We start from the raw sequence: 26,560 nt of genomic DNA on the forward strand, positions 1-26,560 counted from the left end.
AAAGGGGGGGGGGGGGGGTGGTAGGAAGCTTGCCCCCAGTGATGTACTGGGCCGTACACACTCCCCTCTATAGAGCCTTATGGTCGGATGCTGAGCCGTTGCCATACCAGGTGGTGATACAACCTGCTCTCGATAGTGCAGCTGTAGAACCTTTTGAGGATCTGGGGACCAATGACAAATCTTGAGTCTTCTGAGGGGGAATAGGTGTTGGGTTGTGCCCTCTTCACAACTGTTTGCTGTGTTTGGACTAGAGGTCGACCGATTAAATCGTCATGGCCGATTAATTAGGGCAGATTTCAAGTTTATAACAATCAATTTATAACAATCGGTTATCGGCATTTTTGGACACCAATTATTTTGCCACCTGTTATGCGAGTACAGCATCAAAAGGACCTGGTGGCTGCAAGGAGCCACGGTAAGTTGCTAGCTAGCATTAAACTTATCTTAGAAAAAAAACAATCAATCTTAACATAATCACTAGTTATCATCAACCATGTGTAGTTATTACTAGTTTAACTAGCTTGTCCTGCGTTGCAAATAATCATTGCGGTGCCTGTTCATTTATCATCGAATTACAGCCTACTTTGCCAAACAGGTGATGATTTAACAAGCGCATTCGTGAAGAAAACAAAAGCACTGTCGTTGCACCAATTTACCTAACCATAAACATCAATGCCTTCCTTAAAATTAATAGACAAGTATATATTTTTTTTTAAACCTGCATATTTAGTTAAGAAATTAATGTTTGCAGGCAATATTAACTAGGGAAATTGTCACTTCTCTTGCGTTCAATGCAAACAGAGTCAGGGTATATGCAGCAATTTGGGCTCGTTGAACAGTGTGAAGACTATTTCTTCCTAACAAAGACCATAATTAATTTGCCAGAATTTTACATAATTATGACATAACATTGAAGGTTGTGCGATATAACAGCAATATTTAGACTTATGGACGCCGCCCGTTCGTTAAAATACGGAATGGTTCTGTATTTCACTGAAAGAATAAACGTTTTGTTTTCGAAATGATAGTTTCCGGATTTGACCATATGAAAGACCTAAGGCTCGTATTTGTGTGTGTATTATAAGTCTATGATTTGATAGAGCAGTCTGACTGAGTGGTGGAAGGCAGCAGCATGCTCGTAACCATTCACTCAAACAGCACTTTCCTGCGTTTGCCAGCAGCTCTTCGCAACGCTTGAATCACAGCGCTGTTCATGACTTCAAGCCTATCAACTCCCGAGATTAGGCTGGAAATACTCTAGTGCCTATATGAACATCCAATAGTCAAAGGTATATGAAATACAAATGGTTTAGAGAGAAATAGTCCTATAATTCCTATAATAACTACAACCTAAATATTCTTACCTGGGAATATTGAAGACTCATGTTAAAAGGAACCACCAGCTTTCATATGTTCTCATGTTCTGAGCAAGGAACTTAAACGTTAGCTTTTTTAGATGGCACATATTGCACTTTTACTTCTCCAACACTGTGTTTTTGCATTATTTAAACCAAATTGAACATGCTTCATTATTTAATAGAGACGGAATACAACGTCACTGAAGGGGTAATCAATACACCTTACTTGTGAGCAGAAATTTCACAACTTACTGGTTCAGTGAGAGTGCTGTCCTTCTCTAGAAACTGCACCACACAGTATGCCAACTAGGGGGGGGAGAAAAAGACAATGGAACACAATTACTGTCTGATCCTAAAAAATCAGACTAATTGTGTTGACATTCACAACGATAGGACACAATTACTGGTGACACTGGCTGGTCCCGTCAGCCTAATTGTGTTGACATTATCAACGACAATAGTCACTGACAAATACTTGCAGTCATGAAGTTGCAGTAACTGTAATACTTGTAGTATAACTGCAATGTAACAAAATTACTTTTTGTGAGGTGTTCTCATTTTGCATTAGGCTAGCTCTAACACAGTTGATCAAGCTGTAATGTAGATATTATGCCATGGTCCATAGAGCAATGTATAGCACAGCAGTTTCACGATCCATCCATCCATCCATCCATCCATCCATACATACATACATACATATGCGAGAGATAGAGATATCTCTATCTAGTGAAACAGTCCGGCAGACACCAAGAGAAACACAGCGAGCGAGAAGCTGGCCCAGAAAGAGGGAGAGGCCCCTGACAAGGACCTTTGTCTTCATAGTAATTCTGGATTGTGAGTAGCAGATATCCGATTCCAGCTAGCTTGTAGCAGCCAGGCTACTGCCCTCACCTGAACAGGCCCACTGGAAATAAGCCCCACCTACACCTAATATCAGTCATTTCCATAGTGTGCATTCAGTAGGGCAAAAGGGGCAGGACAATCAGAATGTGGCAGATAGAAAGAGATTAAATAGAGCTGAAACTCCCTATTACTGTTGGCAGAGAATCATGTCTGTTGTATACACTATTTCTGTGTGAACATTCTGTAACGTCGCACCCTCTTGAAATGAGCCCATGGCTGATAGAACAATCAGAGCTGTGTCGTGTTCATTACGGTCACACAATGGAAAACGTTTTAAAATGTCCACACACACTACACGTTAAATGTATGTCAATTGTAAAGTATTTTGTCATTTTCTTTTTGTTATGGTCAGAACCCAGTAAGACTATCTGTCGCCATTGGCCTGAGCTAATTGAGATGAAATCAAATCTTTCAACGGAAAACGAAAACACACGTTTCTTATTGGACCAGGAAGTTCCTCCCCGTTCCAGTCTGTTTTCTTCCATTTTGTACCCAATGAACACGACCCAGACCCTAAACAGACACAAGAGCTTACCTGCGGATGGTAGACACTAAGTGATTTGACTTTGTGCAAAGGCAACAGGACCTTTAAAAGGAATATCTTGTGCTCCTCTTTTAGTGGTAAGGCAAACCCATTGATTATACTGTGAAAGAGAGAGAAACAATTAGAATGATTCTAATATAAATCACTTCAACTGAACTCAAAATAGTAATGAATATGAAACAGATAAAACAGCAGCAGAGCAATGGTTAGAGATCCTATCTGCAGTCCAGAAGACATTGTGAGACTGGATCAAAGTCCAAAATAACTAACTGTACTGCAATACACGCCGAGTTACAGCTTAAGGTGTACCTTCCAAGTATCTCCAGTAATTCTGCTATTCCATTATGGTGCTCAGTCTCATAGATAAACCTGTCAAAAACACAGATGTTACATTTTAGTTACACAACCAAAACTCAATTTCTTAGTGGTATGAAACTAAAAACAACCACAAGTCACCATTGAATCTTTAGCAATTGATTTGATGTGTTAATAAACTATCTGACATAAAAACGAAAGCGGCTAAGATTAAACTTACCTATAAAATATATTATTGATGTGTTTTCTGATGTAGGCCCGTAGTCCCAGGAACTTCCCATATATCCTGTGGAGAGTGGTTTTGAGGAAGTCCCTCTCCCGCGGGTCTTCACTGTCAAACAGGTCTAAAAGCTGTGGACACATGACATCCCTCCAGCGCTTAACATTAACTTTTTTTTAGGAAATATTTCTTTAGTAAATAAATGGTTCGTAACACCATGTGCCAAAAATGTGACTGAAAATTGTGTTGTGTGATGCAAGGAATCGCTTGAATAAAAATATCCTTCATTAGTACCACTGGTGTTGACAATGGAAGACTGCTGGTCTCTGATCCCATGTAGTGCATCTCTTGCCATTGTGCCAGGAGGAAGGCACTTAACCCTCCCCAAAGTTAAATATTGCACTGATAGGCTACAGTATAAAACACGTCAAGCCCCACCCACCTGGAGAGCAGGCCTTTGATCCAACCCTGCTCAAACACAAGAGTTAGCTTATCAAGGTCCTGTTGAGCAGGTGATTATTTTTTTTTAACAAAATGAGCTGTGGTAGAGCAGGTCTGGAGCAAATGCCTGCATACCCCGGAGCTCTCCTGGACACTCGAGGAGGAGGGTTGGTCTCCCTGCAACATTACAATTACAACCAAATACTTTGTCTTTATGAAATAATTCCCTCATTCGGTGAACCAAGGAGCAAATGGCTAAGGAGGATAAGGTAGCTAACAAAGATGTTTATCCATTTGTAAAGGTTAAAATATTCAGGGGAAATCTTGACAGCATAGGTCATAGGAGTTACTTGTCAATTAGTAACTTTGACAGAATTACATGGTCAGTGCATGTTAGGAGGCGAATCCTGGCCAATTTTAAGCGCTTGAGAAGGTTTTACAAATTGGAGTATTCGGGAATTGTGGTTCCACACAAGCACCTGTGTCCAAATGGGTGTCGGGCATGTGCGGTTCTACATGAGTGCCGGTGGAAAGTTACAGTGCCTTGCGAAAGTATTCGGCCCCCTTGAACTTTGCGACCTTTTGCCACATTTCAGGCTTCAAACATGAAGATATAAAACTGTATTTTTTTGTGAAGAATCAACAACAAGTGGGACACAATCATGAAGTGGAATGACATTTATTGGATATTTCAAACTTTTTTAACAAATCAAAAACTGAAAAATTGGTCGTGCAAAATTATTCAGCCCCTTTACTTTCAGTGCAGCAAACTCTCTCCAGAAGTTCAGTGAGGATCTCTGAATGATCCAATGTTGACCTAAATGACTAATGATGATAAATACAATCCACGTGTGTAATCAAGTCTCCGTATAAATGCACCTGCACTGTGATAGTCTCAGAGGTCCGTTAAAAGCGTAGAGAACATTATGAAGAACAAGGAACACACCAGGCAGGTCCGAGATACTGTTGTGAAGAAGTTTAAAGCCGGATTTGGATACAAAAAGATTTCCCAAGCTTTAAACATCCCAAGGAGCACTGTGCAAGCGATAATATTTAAATGGAAGGAGTATCAGACCACTGCAAATCTACAAAGACCTGGCCGTCCCTCTAAACTTTCAGCTCATACAAGGAGAAGACTGATCAGAGATGCAGCCAAGAGGCCCATGATCACTCTGGATGAACTGCAGAGATCTACAGCTGAGGTGGGAGACTCTGTCCATAGGACAACAATCAGTCGTATATTGCACAAATCTGGCCTTTATGGAAGTGGCAAGAAAGCCATTTCTTAAAGATATCCATAAAAAGTGTAGTTTAAAGTTTGCCACAAGCCACCTGGGAGACACACCAAACATGTGGAAGAAGGTGCTCTGGTCAGATGAAACCAAAATTGAACTTTTTGGCAACAATGCAAAACGTTATGTTTGGCGTAAAAGCAACACTGCTCATCACCCTGAACACACCATACCCACTTTCAAACATGGTGGTGGCAGCATCATGGTTTGGGCCTGCTTTTCTTCAGCAGGGACAGGGAAGATGGTTAAAATTGATGGGAAGATGGATGGAGCCAAATACAGGACCATTCTGGAAGAAAACCTGATGGAGTCTGCAAAAGACCTGAGACTGGGACGGAGATTTGTCTTCCAACAAGACAATGATCCAAAACATAAAGCAAAATCTACAATGGAATGGTTCAAAAATAAACATATCCAGGTGTTAGAATGGCCAAGTCAAAGTCCAGACCTGAATCCAATCGAGAATCTGTGGAAAGAACTGAAAACTGCTGTTCACAAATGCTCTCCATCCAACCTCACTGAGCTCGAGCTGTTTTGCAAGGAGGAATGGGAAACAAATTCAGTCTCTCGATGTGCAAAACTGATAGAGACATACCCCAAGCGACTTACAGCTGTAATCGCAGCAAAAGGTGGCGCTACAAAGTATTAACTTAAGGGGGATGAATAATTTTGCACGCCCAATTTCAGTTTTTGATTTGTTAAAAAGGTTTGAAATATCCAATAAATGTCGTTCCACTTCATGATTGTGCCCCACTTGTTGTTGATTCTTCACAAAAAAAATACAGTTTTATATCTTTATGTTTGAAGCTTGAAATGTGGCAAAAGGTCGCAAAGTTCAAGGGGGCCGAATACTTTCGCAAGGCACTGTATTTTAAAATTAATACATGCTAATAGCTAAATAGTTAACTAGCTAAACTACACAATATACAGTATTTTGAATTGGCCATGTAGTTAGTCATCTTTATTTTACCTGCTGGGCAAATGTCTCTCCCCCCTCTGGCAACAGCCCACACACAGGTGATACACACACCATTATTTTTATAGGATTTTCATTGTTTATTTCAAAGTTTCAAAGTTTCTTTTATTTGACCCCCCTTTTCCTCTTAATTTCATGATATGGTAATTGGATCTTGCCTCCTCGCAGCAACTCGCCAAGAGGCTCGGGAGAGGCGAAGGTTGAGTCATGCGTCCTCCGAAACATGGCCCACCAAACCGCGCTCAACACCCACCCGCTTAACCCGGAAGCACCAATGTGTCGAAGGAAACACTGTTCAACAGACGACCGAAATCAGCCTGCAGGAACCCGGCCCGCCTCATGGAGTCACTGAAGCGTGATGAGCCGAGTAAAGCCCCCCCTGCATAACCCGGACGATGCCGGGAGAATGCCGGGAGAATTGTGCGCCACCCTATGGGACTCCCGGTCACAGCCGGTTGTGACACAGGCTGGGATCGAACCCGGGTCTGTAGTGACGCCTCAAGCACTGTGATACAGTGCCTTAGACCACTGCGCCACTCGGGAGGCCCCCACACTAGTAATTATTATCAAAAAATGTGCAAACACAGCTAGGCTCGCTTTGTCTCAAAAACACATCTCACGACAGCATGATTAAAATACCATTCGTGCTGGTCAATGTAGGCCTATATTAATTATACTCCAATGCACTCTGCAGAGATTTGGAGGACACTGAGCAAAATATCGCATCCGGAAGACACTGATCCAATTCTGATCGGAGAAGTCTAATTGTTTGATATTGTGATTTGAGTGATTTTGTTTACCTTGTCCATTCGGACAATTTAAAATGTATAATCTATGTGTTTCTTTCAGCTCTTACCTGCATCACAAACTTCTGGTCGATGTACTTCTTTGCTATGTTCGGTTGAAAGTCAGGAGATTCTAAAAACCGAAGGAAAAATTCGTAGACGAGCTGGAAAGAAAACATTTTTAAAATGCATAATTTGCAGAATGCATAGCAAGAGTGCCCTTCCTTACAAAAATGCTTGGTAAAAATCTTAAAATATGTTTCATTAGAGCACATAATTAGACAACCTAAATTTCATTAGATCACATAACAGCGTCAGTAATTTGGTGGGTAATATGTGTATATAACATCGTATCATAATGATCCATAATAAAAACAGCCGTGCTCTTTTTGTTCAAGCCGAGAGGTAAGGAAGGTCCAACGATGGTTTATGCTGATTAGATACTTTAATTATACAGCACTGTACTTGAGAGAATGTAAGGTCTGCAACACTTCATTCCTACTCAAACAGCAGGTTCGTGTTTTCATTAGGACACGCAACAGAAAACAAAAAAATAGCCGGCTAAAAGTCCAGATAGTACCTTCGGTTTTAAATCTGTTTTCTTCATTTTGGCGCGTAATTAACACGACCCAGGCCATGTGAACTGGGTTAGTAAATATCCCTAGGTACCTGGAGATGTGGCCATGCAGCCTCAAGTGTAGGCTCGTCCTCCTCGGGGTCGAACTCTGCTCCTGTGGGGTTGGACGATGGAGGCAGCGTTCGGAACATGTTCACCGCAAACTAAGGGGGGGGGGGGGGGGGGGGCAAAAAGAGTATATTCAGAGTCAGTAGACCACAGTGATGAAGGCCAGTATGGAGTCAAATTGGTTCAGTGGCTGTTGTTCTACATTGAATGTAACAGGATTGCCAAGAACACATACTTGACCTTTCCGTCATACCTTAAACCAGGGCTATTCAACTATATTCTTACTGGGGCTAGATGTAAAAAAAAAAAAAAATGTCCTACGTGATTATTCTGAAGAACTGTATAAAACATTATTATTCTTTTTTTTTAAAGCAACACACCAATAAAAGGAGTCGTCTTAAACGTTGCTAAAAGTAATTTAGAAAGGTGGTCGCAACCCAACAATTAGATCATAATTGAAAAGGAAAAGAAACCATTGTTATTTTTTATTTATTTAAACTATTAAAAAGCTTCCTAAAACTTTAGGTAATCTTTTTTTTTTTTTACTAAGCATCTCAATAAATTAAAATAAGTCAAATCAGGTAATGCCAAATTCCAGTCTGAAGGAAGTATGCTTTGAATTCATTTCCCCTCAGTCATTTTGTGCATTGTTTGTCCCACTCCCTTCAAACAAGTCCTTGTGAGCGTCAGAGGGGGAAACAAAAAGGCACGAACGTGTTCCTTAAGAGTCATGGCTTTCAGAAATATTTTGTAGCTGAAACCATTCAAAAACGATAAGAGCCAAATTCAAAATAAATAAAATATAGTCAACATGCAACATAGGCGCTTGAAACAGCTAAAAACCCAGACTAAGACGACCCACTATAGTACTTGTCATTTTGGCACTGAAAGTCTGGATGAGATATTTTATAATGTTCAGAATTGATCAAAGGACCAGTCTAAATCAATTAAAACAGTCTGGATTTGGCCTGCGGACAGCCAGTTGCATAGCCCTAAACTAATCACAGATCTGAATTAGTGAAAGTGATAGGGGAGAGCACGTTATCCCATCTAAAATCACTTCTAGATCTGTGTTTACCTCAAGGGACCAAGGAAGGGAGGGGGATGTCTGAAGTATTCCAAACACGCCCCTAGTTAGTATCCACTTGGCAAAGTCTAACACTGTTCAATCCTTTGACCCAAGCGGGTTACCATTTGTCTCTGAACATCAACTGACTCTGCGTGTGGGGTGCTATAACTGCTTCTGGCAGTGAAGACAGATCATGAGACAGTGCAGTTGGCTTGAGGAATAGAACACTGCTATTTCTGTTGGGCTGATCGCTAGGTACGCTATGTTCAAGCCTAGATTTAGCTTTGAAAAAAAAGAAAGAGAGATGTGTTTTACATTTTAATATGTCATCTTGTCTGTATGTAATTCAAATAATGAACTGCCTTTTGAAGATATTTCAAAGTTCTCCGGATCTGAAGATCCATTCATTCAAAGAGGGACGTTTTCTTAAAGCACTGTCAAACTATTATAATAACTCTCATTTGCTGCCCAGCTACATATGGAGGCTTAGATCTATAATAGAGAAACATTTCAGACTGGACATGGGTGATGACGTCAGACAGACAAGGAAGAGTAGAGTAGGAGATTAAGAATCCAGGGCGAAGAATTATGACAATATATATATACATATTTTTTTTTAATCAGGACTAAACGGAAGATTTTGACACATGAAAAGGCTTGCTGCATTTACACTTATTCATGAAAGCCTTATGCCGAGTCATAATGACATTTCACATTAAAAACCACGATGGGCGGCACGCATGCAGGGTATTGCGTCGCTCTCCATATTTCAATTATTATTCTTCGCGGCTTTGACATCCATAGCTACTTCCTATTTGTATGTGAGTCGTAACCAGGGTTCATGTCAATTCTGGAAGTCAATTAACATTGCAATTCCAATTTTCCTCATTGCCAAAGACAGTCTATTATATTGAAGCTTCTGATAGGCTAATTGACATCATTTGAGTCAATTGGAGGTGTACCTGTGGATGTATTTCAAGACCCCTACCTTCAAACTCAGTGCCTCTTTGCTTGACATCATGGGAAAATCAAAAGAAATCAGCCAAGACACAGAAATAAAAACATTTGTAGACCTCCACAAGTCTGGTTCATCCTTGGGAGCAATTTCCAAATGCCTGTAGGTACCACGTTCACCTGTACAAACAATAGTACGCAAATATAAACACCATTGGACCATGCAGCCGTCATACTGCTCAGGAAGGAGACGTGTTCTGTCTCCTAGAGATGAACGTACTTTGATGCAAAAAGTGCAAAGTGCCGGAACAACAGCAAAGGACCTTGTGAAGATGCTGGAGGAAACCGGTACAAAATTATCTATATCCACAGTAAAACGCGTCCTATAATCGACATAACCTGACCACTCAGCAAGGACGAAGCCACAGCTCCAAAACTACCATTAAACGCCAGACTACAGTTTTCAACTGCACATGGGAACAAAGATCATACTTTTTTGAGAAATGTACTCTGGTCTGATGAAACAAAAATAGAACTGTTTAGCCATCGTTATGTTTGGAGGAAAAAGGGGGATGCTCGCAAGCCGAAGAACACCATCCCAACCGTGAAGCACGGGAGTGGCGGCATCATGCTGTGGGGGTGCTTTGCTGCAGGAGGGACTGGTGCGCTTCACAAAATAGATGGCATCATGAGGTAGGAAAATTATGTGGATTTAATGAAGCAACATCTCAAGACATCAGTCTTGTAATAAAGTGCTCGCTGCATGGAAGTTAAAGCTTGGTCACAAATGGGTCTTCCAAATGAACAATGACCCCAAGCATACTTCCAAAGTTGTGGCAAAATGGCTTAAGGACAACAAAGTCAAGGTATTGGAGTGGCCATCTCAAAGCCCTGACCTCAATCCCAAGGAAGATTTGTGGGCAGAACTGAAAAAGCGTGCGCAAGCAAGGAGGCCTACAAACCTGACTCAATTACACCAGCTCTGTCAGGAGGAATGGGACAAAATTCACCCAACTTATTGTGGTAAGCTTGTGGAAGGCTACCCGTAACGTTTGACCCAAGTTAAACAATTTAAAGGCAATGCTGCCACATACTAATTGAGTGTATGTAAACATCTGACCCACTGGGAATGTGATGAAAGAAATAAAAGCTGAAACAAATCATTCTCTATTATTCTGCCATTTCACATTCTTAAAATAAAGTGGTTATCCTAACTGAGCTAAGACAGAGAATTTTTACTATGATTAAATGTCAGGAATTGTGAAAAACTGAGTTTAAATGTATTTGGCTAATGTGTATGTAAACTTCCGACTTCAACTGTATACACACATACTTTATTGCATTATTTTTTTGGTGCACAAAACAATTTAGGCAACAGGGATATTGATCCAGGAGGGGATTGAATGTCTCTGCGGTCACCAAGAAGCTTGATCTTGGCATCAAGCTAGCAAGTCAGAATACCAAATGCATGGGGCCCTGAGCTTGATATAATTTTTGACACGTTAGATTTCTTATAGTTATACTTAACTTATAAGCAATGGCTAAACTCATATCGTCGGCATTTTGAAATAAGCTCGGTATACTGGCCAAACCCAATGGGCAGCGCCATTGAGGCCATTTTATTCATTGGCTGATTGCTCCCAACTCATAGGAATCCCCACCCAGTTGATTACTTTAAAATGGTGGAAGCCCTCAATGGAAACGTCCATGCTAAAAACAGGTTATATCCAGTATACCGAGGTTATCCATTATAGGTCCTCTATTCATCTCCATGAACACAGGAACAGCGCCGTTATGAAGTACATATTTTTCTAAAGTTGACGAAATTCCATGTGTCCACTTACATCAGTGCATTCATAGCAACCTAACCGTTATGCATTTTCTATTTGATCAAATAAGCCTCATGTAGGATTTTAGCAATTGCATTTTTTTGTTGACCAAATTCAACACTCATTGACCTCCATACAAAATATCCTAAATTCGGATTTTCATGGACAGATTTTGGGGTGGAGTAAAACATCCCGCTTCGGCTCTTTCTCACTGTCATTGCTTTCAATAATTGGGGGTAGCACATGCTGAACAGTAAGTCAGATTGTCAGAAGGTTGTTTGTCCTACCCGCTCTGAATGTGCGACCCCCAATAGAGATGAGATTATGGTAGCACATTTGGTAATATTGAAATGTGTGCTACCCTACCCTTTGTATTAAATTCTGAACAGTAGAGACACAATAGTAGCACATTCTGATGGACAGCACAGACTGTCAGAAAGTAGCACTTTCTGGGCAGTAGCAGAGATGATCATAGCACCAGCCATAGAGACACCCCCGATCGAGCTGGCCTTAGGGGTGTCTCCTCTCCTCAGTCTGCTGACACTCACCACGTGTACCACCTCTGGGTAGATGGGCTCTGTGATGACATTCCGGTTGTGCGTGATGTACTCCACCATCTCGCTCAGCGCCGCCCGCTTCACCTCCTTCCATTTCAGGTCACTTAGTGGGTCTGACAGGAAGTCAAAGAGCACGCAGCACTGGCGCAGCTTCTGCACAAACAGCTTCTCCTGCTCTGCCGGAGCACAGTCTGAGGGGAGAGAGAAAATAGTGTTTAAAATATTGTGAAAAAGTAATTTTCAATGTAATAAAGTGCTCGCTGCATGCAACAAACTACATACAGAAAAAAAGTCAAACAAAACACACTCAACTGAAGAACACATTCCAGTTTTTACCCTGTTAACTTGAGTCAACTTCCTTATAACCCCATATGGTCTTACAGCTGGGGAGGTCCTTCATTAGAATTTGAAACGCTTAAGTTAAATTATTGCTGAAAATTCTAGTTCAAATCCCTGCTTGACCGGACTTAATGTTATGTCCCCTACTCAGATAAAAAGCCATCTTTGCCTGTTCCCACAAAAGAAGATGATTTGGGGGGGAGCAATATATAAAATAGAGGTCGACCGATTATGATTTTTCGACGCCGATACCGATTATTGGAGGACTAAAAAGCCGATACCGATTAAACCGGACGATTTTTTATTAATTTGTAATAATGACAATTACAACAATACTGAATGAACACTTATTTTAACTTAATATAATACATCAATAAAAATCTATTTAGCCTCAAGTAAATAATGAAACATGTTCAATTTGGTTTAAATAATGCAAAAACAAAGTGTTGGAGAAGAAAGTAAAAGTGCAATATGTGCCATGTAAGAAAGCTATCGTTTCAGTTCCTTGCTCAGAACATGAGAACATATGAAAGCTGGTGGTTCCTTTTAACATGAGACGTCCATATTCCCAGGTAAGAGGTTTTATGTTGCAGTTATTATAGGAATTACAGGACTATTTCCCTCTATACCATTTGTATTTCATATACCTTTGACTATTGGATGTTCTTATAGGCACTTTAGTATTGCCAGTGTAACAGTATAGCTTCCGTCCCTCTCCTTGCTCATCCCTGGGCTTGAACCAGCAACACAACGACAACAGCCACCATCGAAGCAGCGTTACCCATGCAGAGCAAGGGGAACAACCACTAGAAGGCTCAGAGCGAGTGACTTTTGAAACTCTATTAGCGCGCGCTAATGGGCTAGCCATTTCACTTCGGTTACACCAAATCAAATCAAATTTTATTTGTCACATACACATGGTTAGCAGATGTTAATGCGAGTGTAGCGAAATGCTTGTGCTTCTAGTTCCGACAATGCAGTAATAACCAACAAGTAATCTAACTAACAATTCCAAAACTACTGTCTTGTACACAGTGTGAGGGGATAAAGAATATGTACATAAGGATATATGAATGAGTGATGGTACAGAGCAGCATAGGCAGATACAGTAGATGGTATCGAGTACAGTATATACATATGAGATGAGTATGTAAACAAAGTGGCATAGTTAAAGTGGCTAGTGATACATGTATTACATAAGGATACAGTCGATGATATAGAGTACAGTATATACGTATGCATATGAGATGAATAATGTAGGGTAAGTAACATTATATAAGGTAGCATTGTTTAAAGTGGCTAGTGATATATTTACATCATTTCCCATCAATTCCCATTATTAAAGTGGCTGGAGTTGAGTCAGTGTCAGTGTGTTGGCAGCAGCCACTCAATGTTAGCCTGCTTCACCAGCCTCATCTCAGGAGTTGATAGGCTTGAAGTCCTAAACAGCACAATGCTTGACGCACAACAAAGAGCTGCTGGCAAAACGCACAAAAGTGCTGTTTGAATGAATGTTTACGCGCCTGCTTCTGCCTACCACTGCTCAGTCAGATTATATGCACTGCAGGACACGCTAGATAATATCTAGTAATATCATCAACCATGTGTAGTTAACTAGTGATTATGATTGATTGTTTTTTATAAGATAAGTTTAATGCTAGCTAGCAACTTACCTTGGCTTACTGCATTCGCGTAACAGGCAGTCTCCTTGTGGAGTGCAACGAGAGAGAGGCAGGTCGTTATTGCGTTGGACTAGTTAACTGTAAGGTTGCAAGATTGAATCCCCCGAGCTGACAAGGTGAAAATCTGTTGTTCTGCCCCTGAACAAGGCAGTTAACCCACTGTTCCTATGCCGTCATTGAAAATAAGAATGTGTTCTTAACTGACTTGCCTAGTTAAATAAAAGGTATTAAAAAATAAAAAATAAATAAATACAAAAAAATCAGCACATCGGCGCCCAAAAATACCGATTTCCGATTGTTATGAAAACAGTATGATCTTTCGGCCATTCCGATTAAAATCGGTCGACCTCCAATATAAAAGCCAACAGATGTGTAGAGAGGGTGGCAATATGTAAGAGCCTACAAATGTGCAGTCAGGTCACTTCATTTGGTCAAATACGCAACTGAAAAGGCATCACTTCCTGTATGTACAATACAGAGTTAAGAACATTGTTTCCACCTTGGTAACCAAAATGCTCAGACTCTTGCTGCACATGTCCCAAAGTCACCAATAACAAACACTGCTATTGTAAACAAAGACAGCAGGCAAATAAGCACATATGCCATCACTAATCCCCCATTTGCCATGGCAGGGTGGTAGGCAGTCAGCATGACAGAGAACTAGGTCTGGGCAATACATTGATTTGATTAATTCCAATGTATGTTTGTGAGCGATATTCCAAATGCCTGTATTGCAATAAAACAAGTATTTTGTATAATTTATGTACGTTTGTTCTAAAAATCTTTTTGGTCACGTTTCTGTCTCTCCTTGTGTGGGGTGGGCACCTCTCCATTAACGCGAACACATGCCAAGCCCCTCCCCTGTCTCACACACAATAACGATGACAGAGCACTCCTTCCTCCCTGACAAGTGGTTTCAACTCGCTACATCCATTTGAAGTTTGATTCCAACAGAAAATCAGTCATATGGACACCAAAACACATTGAGACATTATTTTACTGTAATAGGAGAAGGTCACTTTCCTAACGATATCCTTTTTATGTCTCAACTCATCAAATTGCAGAGTAGACACTTCTGAAACAGGAGTATCAATTAACATTGATGATGGGAAATGTATGCTTAGGTTGTGTCACGTGGCATTTCGGTACCACATGCTGCTAGTAGCATTTTAGCCAAAGACGAATACTAGACTCGTCTTTTTTATTTTTTTACAAAGTGTGCAATAAGCATAAAATCACAATTATATAAAAGGAATTGGAGACTCGTTCTCATTCTGAGAAATAAGGCAGGCCACTTGATTTCAACATCTTAACAAAGTGGACAGGCTAACATGCTGTTCAAACTGTTGGAGATGGATAGAAGGGTGTGTTCATTACAATCCAACTGTTCTGTCTTGTTAGCAAATAAGTTGGCTAAACTTGAAATATAAAACATTATCTGGCCTATCACTAGCACGTGGGCTTGTGCTTGAGACCCGTGTTACTTTTCTATCGTGCCTGCTACGAGACGGGCATGTGCATTATGCTGGTTCTGGTTAAATTGAACAAAAATATTTTCAAAGACAGATCAGTAAGTATTGCAAAGAAAGGAGGTTAAACTATTTAGATAAAATAATGACATAATTAGCAGGCCTTATGGTTGTGGAAGGCTTAATTTAGGAATAATTTCACCTGATTTTTTTCTTACTTGTTGGAAATGCAGTGTATTTGACCTCTTGTACAACACAGCTTTGAGAAATGTATTTTTGTCATTTTAAAGATCGAGATGCTGCAAATTGTCCATCAGTAACACAAAATAATAAATGGAGATCTGATTTAGGACATATGGCCCAGCCCTAGAGATAATGTCAGTAGAACATGCTAACACATACACAACTTGGGGCACATTCCACAGCACATTATTTAATGTATTGGTGGGGGGAGGGAACTTGAGAAGTCTAATGAGATCATAGTCCTACTGATATGTATATACACACACACACACACACACGAGGGGGTACTTCGGTCAAAACAAAATTCAGTTGGTGGTACAGTAACCGAAAAAGGTTGGTAACCACTGCTCTACAGTCCTACACCTGTCAATCAACTGATCAACGCATCCTACTGCACGCTGCCTATTAATAAGGTGGTAACACAAGACCCTTCAGTGCTTTCTGACCTGTTGCATCCTGACCGGTTGCATCACCGCCTGATATGGCAACTTCTCGGAATCCGACTGTAAGGTGCTACAGAGGGTAGTGCATAAAGCCCACTACATCACTGGGGCCAAGCTTCCTGACATCCAGGACCTACACTGCCGTTCAAAAGTTTGGGGTCACTTAGAAATGTCCTTGTTTTTGAAAGAAAAGCAAAAAAAAAAAAAAAATGGGTCCATTAAAATAGCATCAGTGTACAGTGTAGACAAAATACAGTGTAGACATTGTTAATGTTGTAAATTACTATTGTAGCTGGAAACGGCTGATTTTTTTAATGGAAAATCTACATAGGCCCATTATCAGCAACCATCACTCCTGTGTTCCAATGGCACGTTGTGTTAGCTAATCCAAGTTTATGATTTTAAAAAGGCTAATTGATCATTAGAAAACCATTTTGCAATTATGTTAGCAGAGTTGAAAACTGTTGTTCTGATTAAAGAAGCAATAAAACTGGCCTTCTTTAGACTAGTTGAGTATCTGGAGCATCAGCATTTGTGGGTTCGATTACAGGCTCAAAATGGCCAGTGTCAGACACTAGGCGGTGTCAGAGGAAGGCCCAAAACATTGTCAAAGACTCTAGTCACCCAAGTCAGGCTGTTCTCTCTGCTACCGTATGGCAAGCGGTACCGGAACGCCAAGTCTAAGTCCAAAAGGCTCCTTAAAAAGCTTCTACCCCCAAGCCCTAAAACTGCTGAAAAAGTAATCGAATGGCCACCTGGACTATTTACATTGACCCCCCCTTTGTTCAAACACTGCAGCTACTCACTGTTTATAATCTATGCATAGTCACTTTACCTGGCATTTCACAATAAGAGGAATGGCCTATAGTGGAGGCTTACGTAGCCTATTGCGCATGGGAACAGCTAGAAGAGAGGTCAGTGATGTGTGTAGCCAAAGTAAAAAGCTAAATATTAGGGCTAAAGGCCAAATATTTACCAGTCAAAGTGCACAAAAAACAGTAAACAGATTATGAAATGGCATATCTGTCTGTTCCTCCAGGCTACGCTCAGTGGTGCCCGGGCATGCAACGCTCCACTATTGATTAGGCCTACGTTTTTACGACACAGCGCAATGTATTCTTACCAAGTGAGTACACAATTGCTTTCTATAGGCTGTAAACGGTCTTGATGAAGGCTAATGCTTAGGCCTGATTACCAACAATGACATGACAGCCTACAGGCAGGAGAAGAGAGATCTGGCGGAGTGATTCCAGGAAAATAACCTCTTCCTCAACAAAAACGAAGAAGCCGAATGTGGACTTCAGGAAACAGCAGAAGGAGCACGCCCCCATCCACATTAACAGGGGTGAAGAGGGTGAAAAGTTAAGTTCCTCGCTGCACATCCCTGACAACCTGAAATGTTCCATCCACACAGACAGCGTGGGGAAGGCGCAACTGCGCCTCTTTCAACCTCAGGAAGCTGAAGAAATTCAGAAGCAAGATGCACCTGAGCTCAATTTCGAGTCTCATAGCAAAGGGCCTATATACTTATGTAAATAAGGTGTGTGTGTATGGGGGGGGGGGGTTATAATAAATAACTGGTTTCCCTTTGTCATTATGGGGTACTGTAGATTGATTAGCATTTTTTTTTCAATTTGATTTTATCCATTCTAGAATAAGGCTGTAAAGTAACAAAATGTGGAAAAGGTCAAGGGGTCTGAATACTTTCCAAATGCACTGTAGTCACCACTAGCCAGCATCCGCCCAGTACCCTGCCCTGAACTTTAGTCACTGTTACTTCCCGGCTACCACCCGGTATGCAACCCTGCCCCTTAGACTGCAATCCTATGTACATAGTCATTGAACAGTGGTCACTTTAATAATGTTTGGTTTTTGCCCTAGCACTTCACAGCTGATTCAAATAAATCAACAAGCTTTGATAATTTGAGTCAGCTGTGTAGTGTTTGGGCAATAACCAAAACGTGCAACGTGTTTGGGAAACGCTAGGTTATAGCCTACTGACGTTACAAGTGTGATTCAGAAATTAGGGATAGATTTTTAAATTACAGAAGAATGGATTCACAATGATATATATATATATATAAAAGTTTCACATTGGATTTATTAAACTACAAAAAATTAAGAATTATTAAATGTGGTCCCACTCTGCACACACAAACTTGTTAGCTAGGTAGCGCCGGTCCAACGTTAAGCCAACTCTCAGAAGTTCAAAGACAAAAGCCCTTCACAGAAGCCGCTCCTCCGTAGGTAGTGTAGCACCCCGTATTATCGGCATATTCAACAGCGTTTAAGAAATATTACCTTCAACGATGTTATCTTGAGATCAAACCATCAATATTTTGTGATTATTGGTGTCGTAAAAAATGTTAGCTGGGTTAGCAATTAGCATGTTTGACATTTCAGTGGAAATACTCCTATCAGCTTTTTGATTAGCGTTTTTTTATTTTTTATTTTAAAATAGGTCACGCATTAACGGCATACAGTCCCCAGTTAATGGCCACCTTACTATTTTGTTCAATTACAAGATATATCCGATTGATGTTGTTAAAATATATAATAATAATAATTTTTACAGGTCACCAGCCTCGTATCCGACGTGCTTACTAGATAGTTGGCTAGCCTTCTAGAAAAAATAAATGCCTGTCAACTTTTCACTGCGTAGCCTGGTGCGTCCTCCTGTAGACTTAAGAATGGTTCTTCAACCCCGTCTTCTTCATCATTAGTGTGGGAACCAAATAATGTCTCATTTGTTTTAGACTAATCTTATGTTAAGAAAGTAGATACGTTTAATACGAACACATGAGTATGAATAATGTAGGTAAAAAGTAGGATATTAAACTGTGGTCTGTTGCGCAGACATTTTACAATACACAGCATATACATACATATAAACTTTGTTGAAAACTCTCAAAACCTAACTTGCATAAACTGCAATGAAAATCGGTGGTCTTCTAGCTAGAAGGGTGCCTTCAAATCAAATCAAATTTAATTTGTCACATACACATGTTTAGCAGATGTTAATGCGAGTGTAGCGAAATGCTTGTGCTTCTAGTTCCGACAATGCAGTAATAACCAACAAGTAATCTAACCTAACAATTCCACAACTACACAAGTAGTAAAGGGATAAAGAACAAGTACATAAAGATATGAGTGATGGTACAGAACGGCATAGGCAAGATGCAGTAGATGGTATCGAGTACAGTATATACATATGAAATGAGTAATGTAGGTTATGTAAACAAAGTGGCAGTCAGTCGCAAAACGTACGCTTATATTCAGGCCATTTAAAATGTTGAGCTCAAAGTGATTTAATCCTCCAACCGCTGGAGAGTGTCCGAAGTTAGGGGGAAAATTAGCTATAATTATGTGGACCTAATTCAGAGAATGTATGTAATAAGATTCCCAGCGCTTCAAGACAAGCCTCCTCCACCCTCTTGCTCTTTCCCCACCCGCAAAATTACAGTCACATCTTGAGCTTTACACATGTAAAACACTGATTGGTCAAGTAATTTCATTGTCGAATTCATGTAAAGTCTAAAAAGGAAAGAATAATATAAACTGGTACTTTTTTGTTAGTTATAACGGGTTCAGAAATGTCTTTTCCAGTTCGACACTGCGGAATGGATTGGAAAAAAAACAAATGGTTCTATTCAGAACTAAACGATTGGAAAATAATTGTTGTTCCAACCCCTGGTTTAAAGCAGGCCTTGCAGGTGAAGGCGGTGTGTTTAAAGCAGGCCTTGCAGGTGAAGGCGGTGTGTTTAAAGCAGGCCTTGCAGGTGAAGGCGGTGTGTTTAAAGCAGGCCTTGCAGGTGAAGGCGGTGTGTTTAAAGCAGGCCTTGCAGGTGAAGGCGGTGTGTTTAAAGCAGGCCTTGCAGGTGAAGGCGGTGTGTTTAAAGCAGGCCTTGCAGGTGAAGGCGGTGTGTTTAAAGCAGGCCTTGCAGGTGAAGGCGGTGTGTTTAAAGCAGGCCTTGCAGGTGAAGGCGGTGTGTTTAAAGCAGGCCTTGCAGGTGAAGGCGGTGTGTTTAAAGCAGGCCTTGCAGGTGAAGGCGGTGTGTTTAAAGCTATGGAACGCCGTATGGGTCATCGCGTGTCAAAAAAGATACGTCAAACACTGTTCTATTATAGAATGTTGTGTGTGTCGAATTTGCATGTGCAAGCCAAGCACCACCATCACTGTCAAAGCTGTACAATACTGCGTTGCTAATAAAGCATTATTTGTTCAACTGTGTGAGCATTTGAAATTAGATCAGGACCAAAATGACAAGGATCAAAAATGTTTGCAAATAACTTTGATACAGATGATATTAGCAACTTCTTGGGTACCTAGCTAGCACCAATACAACCAGCCTGAAAACAAAGACCAGTAGAAACGGCTGTCATTGTCAATATTCTTTGCAATGATTTAGGAATCCATGCGAGTAAGTATTAGCTTGGTAGCCACTTGTTCTTCTATTGAAATAACTAGCTAGCCAGCTACTTAGCCTTGTTGTCCAAAACTAGCGTTACAAGCAGCCATCTAGCTAGTGTGGCTTGACCGGACCGGGTTGTGTGTTGTGAAACTAGCCTCAATAAGGATTAGACAATAGTGGAATTTGTATTTCGCCATTCAAAATAAATCACTCTTAGAAAGTAGAGGTCGACCGATTAATCGGAATGGTCGATTAATTAGGGCCGATTTCAAGTTTTCATAACAAATCGGAAATCTGTATTTTGGGCACCGATTTAAAAAAAAATGTTTACCTTTTTTTAACTAGGAAAGTCAGTTAACAAAACATTTTTATTTTCAATGGCGGCCTAGGAACGGTGGGTTAACTGCCTTGTTCAGGGGCAGAACGACAGATTTTTACCTTGATGTATTTTATATTAAGTTAAAATAAGTGTTCATTCAGTAGTGTTGTAATTGTCATTATTACAAATAAATTTTAAAAATACAAATGTATAAATCGGCCGACCTCTATCAGAAAGTGATGCCGAAGGTTACAAAATTGGTGGAATCATTCCATATTTAGACTAGATAATATTAAACAAGGTTGGACTATTGGAATGTGGAGCAGTGAAATGGGGTATCAGTCTACTCGGTGACACCCAGATTAGCATCGTAGCTCTTATTGCGGGACTTTGACTGTGGGAAATCATCTCCCCAGTCAGCCTATTGTGCATATTGACATTCATATTGCACTGTACAGACTTACCTAAGGATTGGAGATCAATGAAATGGGTCTTTTCAGTACCCAATTGCTTTCTTCCCCCCAAAGCACTCCTCGGAGTCATCAGGCACCAAAACATACATTGTCAATCAAACGTATTTATAAATCTCTTTCTCCATCAGCAGATGTCACAGAGCCTTACTTATATTGTTTTTCCTCTGGAATAGTGTTCAATACACATAATAGGTTGACTGGTACAATAAATGTGCCTCAAATTCAAAGTTGTTTCAGAGTCCCGCAATAAGAGCTACGACACTAATGTTCTCTGGGTGGCACGGAGTCGACTGATACCCCATGTCATTGATCCACCGTCCATAGGTTAAGGCTGTACAGTGAAATAAGTATGTCCCCAATGCAATTCTAAAGTATAATACTTCCAGTGTGATTTCAACAGATATGTCAACAATTTGTCCGTTTGTTTTTATATCGTTTTGCACAATCTATTCCACTGTTTGTATTAAAGTGCATCACTTCCATAGAGAGACTTATTTTTGAAGGCAAACTGCAAATTCCACTATTGTGGCTAGCTTCACATAGGTGGGTCCGACCACCATTAATCAAATAAGAGCTGTCTTATAAAATTAGGGGTATTTCAAATGATGACACCTTGCTAGATAGTTAGCAAGCAAACTATAGCTACTGAAACAGATTGTCATTTTGCTAGCTTTATGACCAGCACTGTCCAGAGCTTGGGGGGGGGGGGGGGGGGGGGGGGGGGAAGTGTGTTTGCGCTCGTGCGGCAGGTGCATGAGACAAAATTTTACCAGCATCATAGCATGCGTGTCGTTGAGACATATGAAATACAAGTGATTGTAATAAATGAGTAATAACTACGTAAAAAATGTATGAATGTGTTAAATGATTGTGACGTGCAGTCATTAAGGTCTTGATTGGTCAACAAGTTATTTGACACGCAAAGATTCAAACGGCATTCCATTTCTACTGGTGGGTATTTGACACTGGGCAAAGACTCAGTTCAAATACATCAGAAAGGACTCACATATCCACATTGTTTGGATTGGGCAAAGTAATAAGGCAGTGACATTTCTTTCAGCCATCCAATCACTTAAAGATTTGTGTTAATCGCAAGGAAACAAGGGACAGAATGAAGGATCAATAATGCATTCTAAAGTAATCTAACAGTGCCACAGTCAGTTAAAATCACCAGCCCTGCATGCACCCATACCTTGCCTATGTCATGTGCAGACTACTCCAATTACAAAAACGCTTGCTGATAAAGTTTCTGTACATGTGCCTAAAATACCCTCTAATGGGATGTGCAAGAGAGATAAAAGCATCTACATTAACCCTGATGTAACCCCCATTACTATAGGACACAATAGTGTCACAGAGGCAGCCTTGATCATCTTTACGTGACTATAATAAAAGCAGTAATGGGAGTCACGTTGGATTAAGAGTGACATCTCCGTAGGTCATAATAACATAATAGTTCACAAAAAAAAAAAATCGCAATCTGTTTCAGTAGGGGCTACTTTAAGTTGTGAAAAACTTTCCAGGCAAACATTTTGGTTGTGTATTTCAAGATAGCGGTATTACAACCTTTAAAACGGGTTTAGCAAGGAGCGCCAATGTGACATAAGGTCTGTTATAAACGGAGTGGTTCGAGCCTTAAATACTGACTGGCTGTGCAATACCACGGGTATGACAAAATATTTACTTTTACTGCTAATTACGTTGGTAACTAGTTTTTAATATCAATAAGGCACCTCAGGGGTTTGTGGTATATGGCCAAAATACCAGGGCTACGGGCTGTATCCAGGCACTCCGTGTTGCGCATAAGAACAGCCCTTAGCTGTGGTATATTGGCCATATACCACACCCCCTCGTGCCTTATTGCTTAAATATACAACGGCTTTCATTCAGCCAATCAGCATCTAGGACTCAAACTACCCGGTTTATAATGTCATTTAGTAGAAACTTTAGTCCAAAGCAATTTACAGCCATGCATGCATTTTTTTTCTTCTCATATGGGTGGCCCCAACGGGAATCAAACCCATGACCTTGACGTTGCAAGTACCATGCTTTACCAACAGCCACAAAGGACCAGTGAAAATTACTTTTTGTATTACTTTGACAGGTCACTGGCAAAGACATGGGCTCTGAATAGGTCAAGCATGCCTCATAAGCAAAACACAATGCACCCATCGCATTCTCCACATTTCCATTGTACCTTTCTTTCTGAATAATACACCTAAGGCCTTTCTACTGCCTTTTCCCCTAGTATATTAGCAAGAGGGAGCCTCCGATGTCTTACAAGGACACTGGGGATAAGAGGGAGAGAGACCACTTGATTGTTCAAAACAAATGAATGTCATTCAATGTAGGTGGGTGTTGGTCGACTCCATATCTGAATCAAATCAATAACTCCCCACGGCATAACGGATCTTATTCAACACCATCAACTCCATTGGCTTTCACAGAACAGTTGGGGGCATAGGACAACCTTTCCAGAACAGGCCATGTCTGCGTGCTATTGACTCAGTGTGCTGGCTAGCCCAGAGCTTAGTAAATGCGCTAGCAGCTAGCCTATTAGCCTACTGCTAGCCTATTAGCCTACTGCTAGCCTATTAGCCTACTGCTAGCCTATTAGCCTACTAACTGTGACTCTCAAAGTTTGTTGTTTCAGGGGAGGGAAATACCAGGCTTTTGCCCTTCTTTGGCGGTGGCGACCTCTCCTCCGTTGGGAAGAGGAAGGAAGACAGATAAGGGCGGGGAGGCAGCAGAAGCAGAAAAGGGGCTACTGCTGCGGAGGCAGTAATCTACACACCTCTGGCCAATTTGTGCCCAGATTAACTGGAGTGTGACAAACCATGGGCCAGAAAAAAAAAGAGGTAACGAACACAGGCCGAGTCTGCCGTACAACCTCTTAAAACTCTTAGATACAAAGATATAAAAACATACAAATCACACTCTCAAAACACAGAGGGAAACATAATGAAAACCTTCCCTAGGCTATGACCTCACTGGGCTGTGCGGGGGATGGGCAGAGGGAGTAGAAAAACCAGCTTTTTCTCAATCTTTTCATGTAGCTCTGCCTGCAATCCCTAAGAAAACCATCCCCTGATCCCCTATAAGGAAACAATAAAACCCTTTCCAAACGGCTATCCTTCTGAAACAAAGACCCTTAAAGCTTATCTTCCCATCTTGGTAACAAATCAGCCAATAACCAACGGAGGGGAACAGATAGAGAAATGCTGTCTCTGTTCTCGAGGACAAAATGTAACAATGGTTCCTACGTACCTCTGAAGTGCATAAGAGCCACCGGCTGGAAAGGCCCATTGGAATTAGGTGCATCCACAACCATCCTGATTCCAGCTTTATTGCATGTCAACATCTAAACTCGACCAGGAAGGCAATCCACTTAAGGTAAGGGGCCAGCCTCCATTTTAGCACAAAAGCAGATGAGAAAATGAAGCGTTCTGCTGCTGGAGGGAACTGTCTAGTTAGTGACGTCAGCGGTAAGGAGCAAGCCGGTTGGCTGAGCCCAGCCACATAAAGTGACGTGAGCAGGCAGCTCGGGAAGCGGATGTTGATTGGTAAACAGAGAGTAGGGGGCAGGACTTGCAGAGACAATATATTGGTCTGTGATTGTTCAGAATCGTTTTGAGCTTGGCCCTGCCTTCTTTAAGGACTAGGAGCTCTACAAATTCACTGTATTCTATTCCAGACATTACTGAATATGACTCCAAGTGCCTAATGGTTGGTAAAATTCTCAATTTGAATGACAAAAGGTACATACATGATGGATTTTTTAAGATACTGTTAGAAGTAGGGTTTCAGATGTTTTCAGAAGATGGGCAGAGACTATGCTGTCCTAGCTTCAGGGGGAAGCTGATTCCATCATTGGTGAGCCAGGACAGAGAAGAGCTTTTGACTGGGCTGAGCAGGAGCTGCATTCCTGTAGGGGTGGGAGGGCCATGAGACCAGAGGTGGCAGAACGGACTGCTCGGGTTGAGGTGTAGGGTTTGAGCATAGCCTGAAGGTAGGGAGGAGGGGAAGTTCCTCTTGCTGTTCCATAGGTAAGCACCAATAATATTGTTTAACATTATTTTTGAATGACTACCTCATCTCTGTACCGCACACATACAGATAATTGTGAGGTCCCTCAGTTGAGCAGTGAATTTCAACTACAGATTCAACCACAAAGACCAGGAAGGTTTTCCAATGCCTGTCAAAGAGGGGCACCTATTGGTAGATGTGTGAAAATATAAAAAGCAGACATTGAATATCCGTTTGAGCATGGTGACGTCATTAATTGCACTTTGGATGGTGTATCAATACACCCAGTTACTTCAAAGATACAGGCATCATTCCTAACTCAGTTGCCTGATAGGAAGGAAAGTGCTTGGGGATTTCACCTTGAGGCCAATGGGGACTTTAAAACAGTTACAGAGTTTAATGGCTGTGATAGGAGAAAACTGAGGATGGATCAAACTGAGGATGGATCAACAACATTGTAGTTACTCCACATTATTAACCTAATTGACAGAGTGAAAAGAAGGAAGCCTGTAAATAATTAAAATATTCCAAAACATGCATCCTGTTTGGAACAAGGCACTAAATTAATACTGACAAATGTGGCAAAGCAATTCACTTTTTGTCCTGATTACAATGCGTTATGTTTGGGGCAAATCCAACAACATATCACTGAGTACCACTCCACATATTTTCAAGCACGGTGGTGGCTGCATCATATTATGAGTATGCTTGTAATCGTTAAGGACTGGGGAGTTTTTCAGGATTAAAAAAAAAATGGAATGGAGCTACGCACAGGCATAATCCGAGAGGAAAACCTGGTTCAGTCTGCTTTCCACCAGACATTGGGAGATGAATTCACCTTTTAGTAGGACAATAACCTAAAACACAAGCCCAAATCTACACTGGAGTTGCTTATCAAGAAGACAGTGAATTTTCCTGAGTGGCCGACGCATAGTTTTAGCTTAAATCTACTTGGAAAATCTATGGCAAGACCTGAAAATGGTTGGCTAGCAATGATCAACAAACAACTTGACAGAGCTTGAAGAATTCTGAAAAGAATAATGGGCAAATGTTGCACAATTAGTGCATGAAGTCAAGTCCATGAAGTCAATAACTTGCTTGTAAGCGATGACATTCACATTCCGACTAGCTATGAAACTCACTTAGACAATACCTTTGATGATACAGTGGTAACAATTAGAGGTTGACCGATTAATCTGAATGGCCGATTAATTAGGGCCGATTTC

General features: G+C 40.9%; 1 protein-coding gene across 5 annotated transcripts in view; it reads right to left on the minus strand.

Annotated features, from left to right (window-relative positions):
* The window catches only part of LOC139375413 (protein phosphatase 2, regulatory subunit B', gamma a), a 51,499-nt gene that overhangs the window by 10,376 nt on the left and 14,563 nt on the right, over window positions 1-26,560 (minus strand). For 2 of the 5 annotated variants that reach the window (XM_071117173.1, XM_071117172.1), the window contains exons 4-10: window positions 11,920-12,119; window positions 7,504-7,614; window positions 6,906-6,998; window positions 3,341-3,471; window positions 3,115-3,174; window positions 2,797-2,905; window positions 1,611-1,664 (exon numbers count right to left, since the gene is read on the minus strand). In XM_071117173.1, coding sequence (XP_070973274.1) covers window positions 1,611-1,664; window positions 2,797-2,905; window positions 3,115-3,174; window positions 3,341-3,471; window positions 6,906-6,998; window positions 7,504-7,614; window positions 11,920-12,119 — 758 coding nt within the window. Of the gene's footprint in view, window positions 1-1,610; window positions 1,665-2,796; window positions 2,906-3,114; window positions 3,175-3,340; window positions 3,472-6,905; window positions 6,999-7,503; window positions 7,615-11,919; window positions 12,120-24,575; window positions 24,760-26,560 lie in introns of those variants that run through there. The other 3 variants (XM_071117176.1, XM_071117174.1, XM_071117177.1) reach the window with 3 other exon arrangements.

This window comes from Oncorhynchus clarkii, chromosome 19, assembly GCF_045791955.1.
Source record: "Oncorhynchus clarkii lewisi isolate Uvic-CL-2024 chromosome 19, UVic_Ocla_1.0, whole genome shotgun sequence".
In the NCBI taxonomy this organism is placed as follows: Eukaryota; Metazoa; Chordata; class Actinopteri; order Salmoniformes; family Salmonidae; genus Oncorhynchus; species Oncorhynchus clarkii.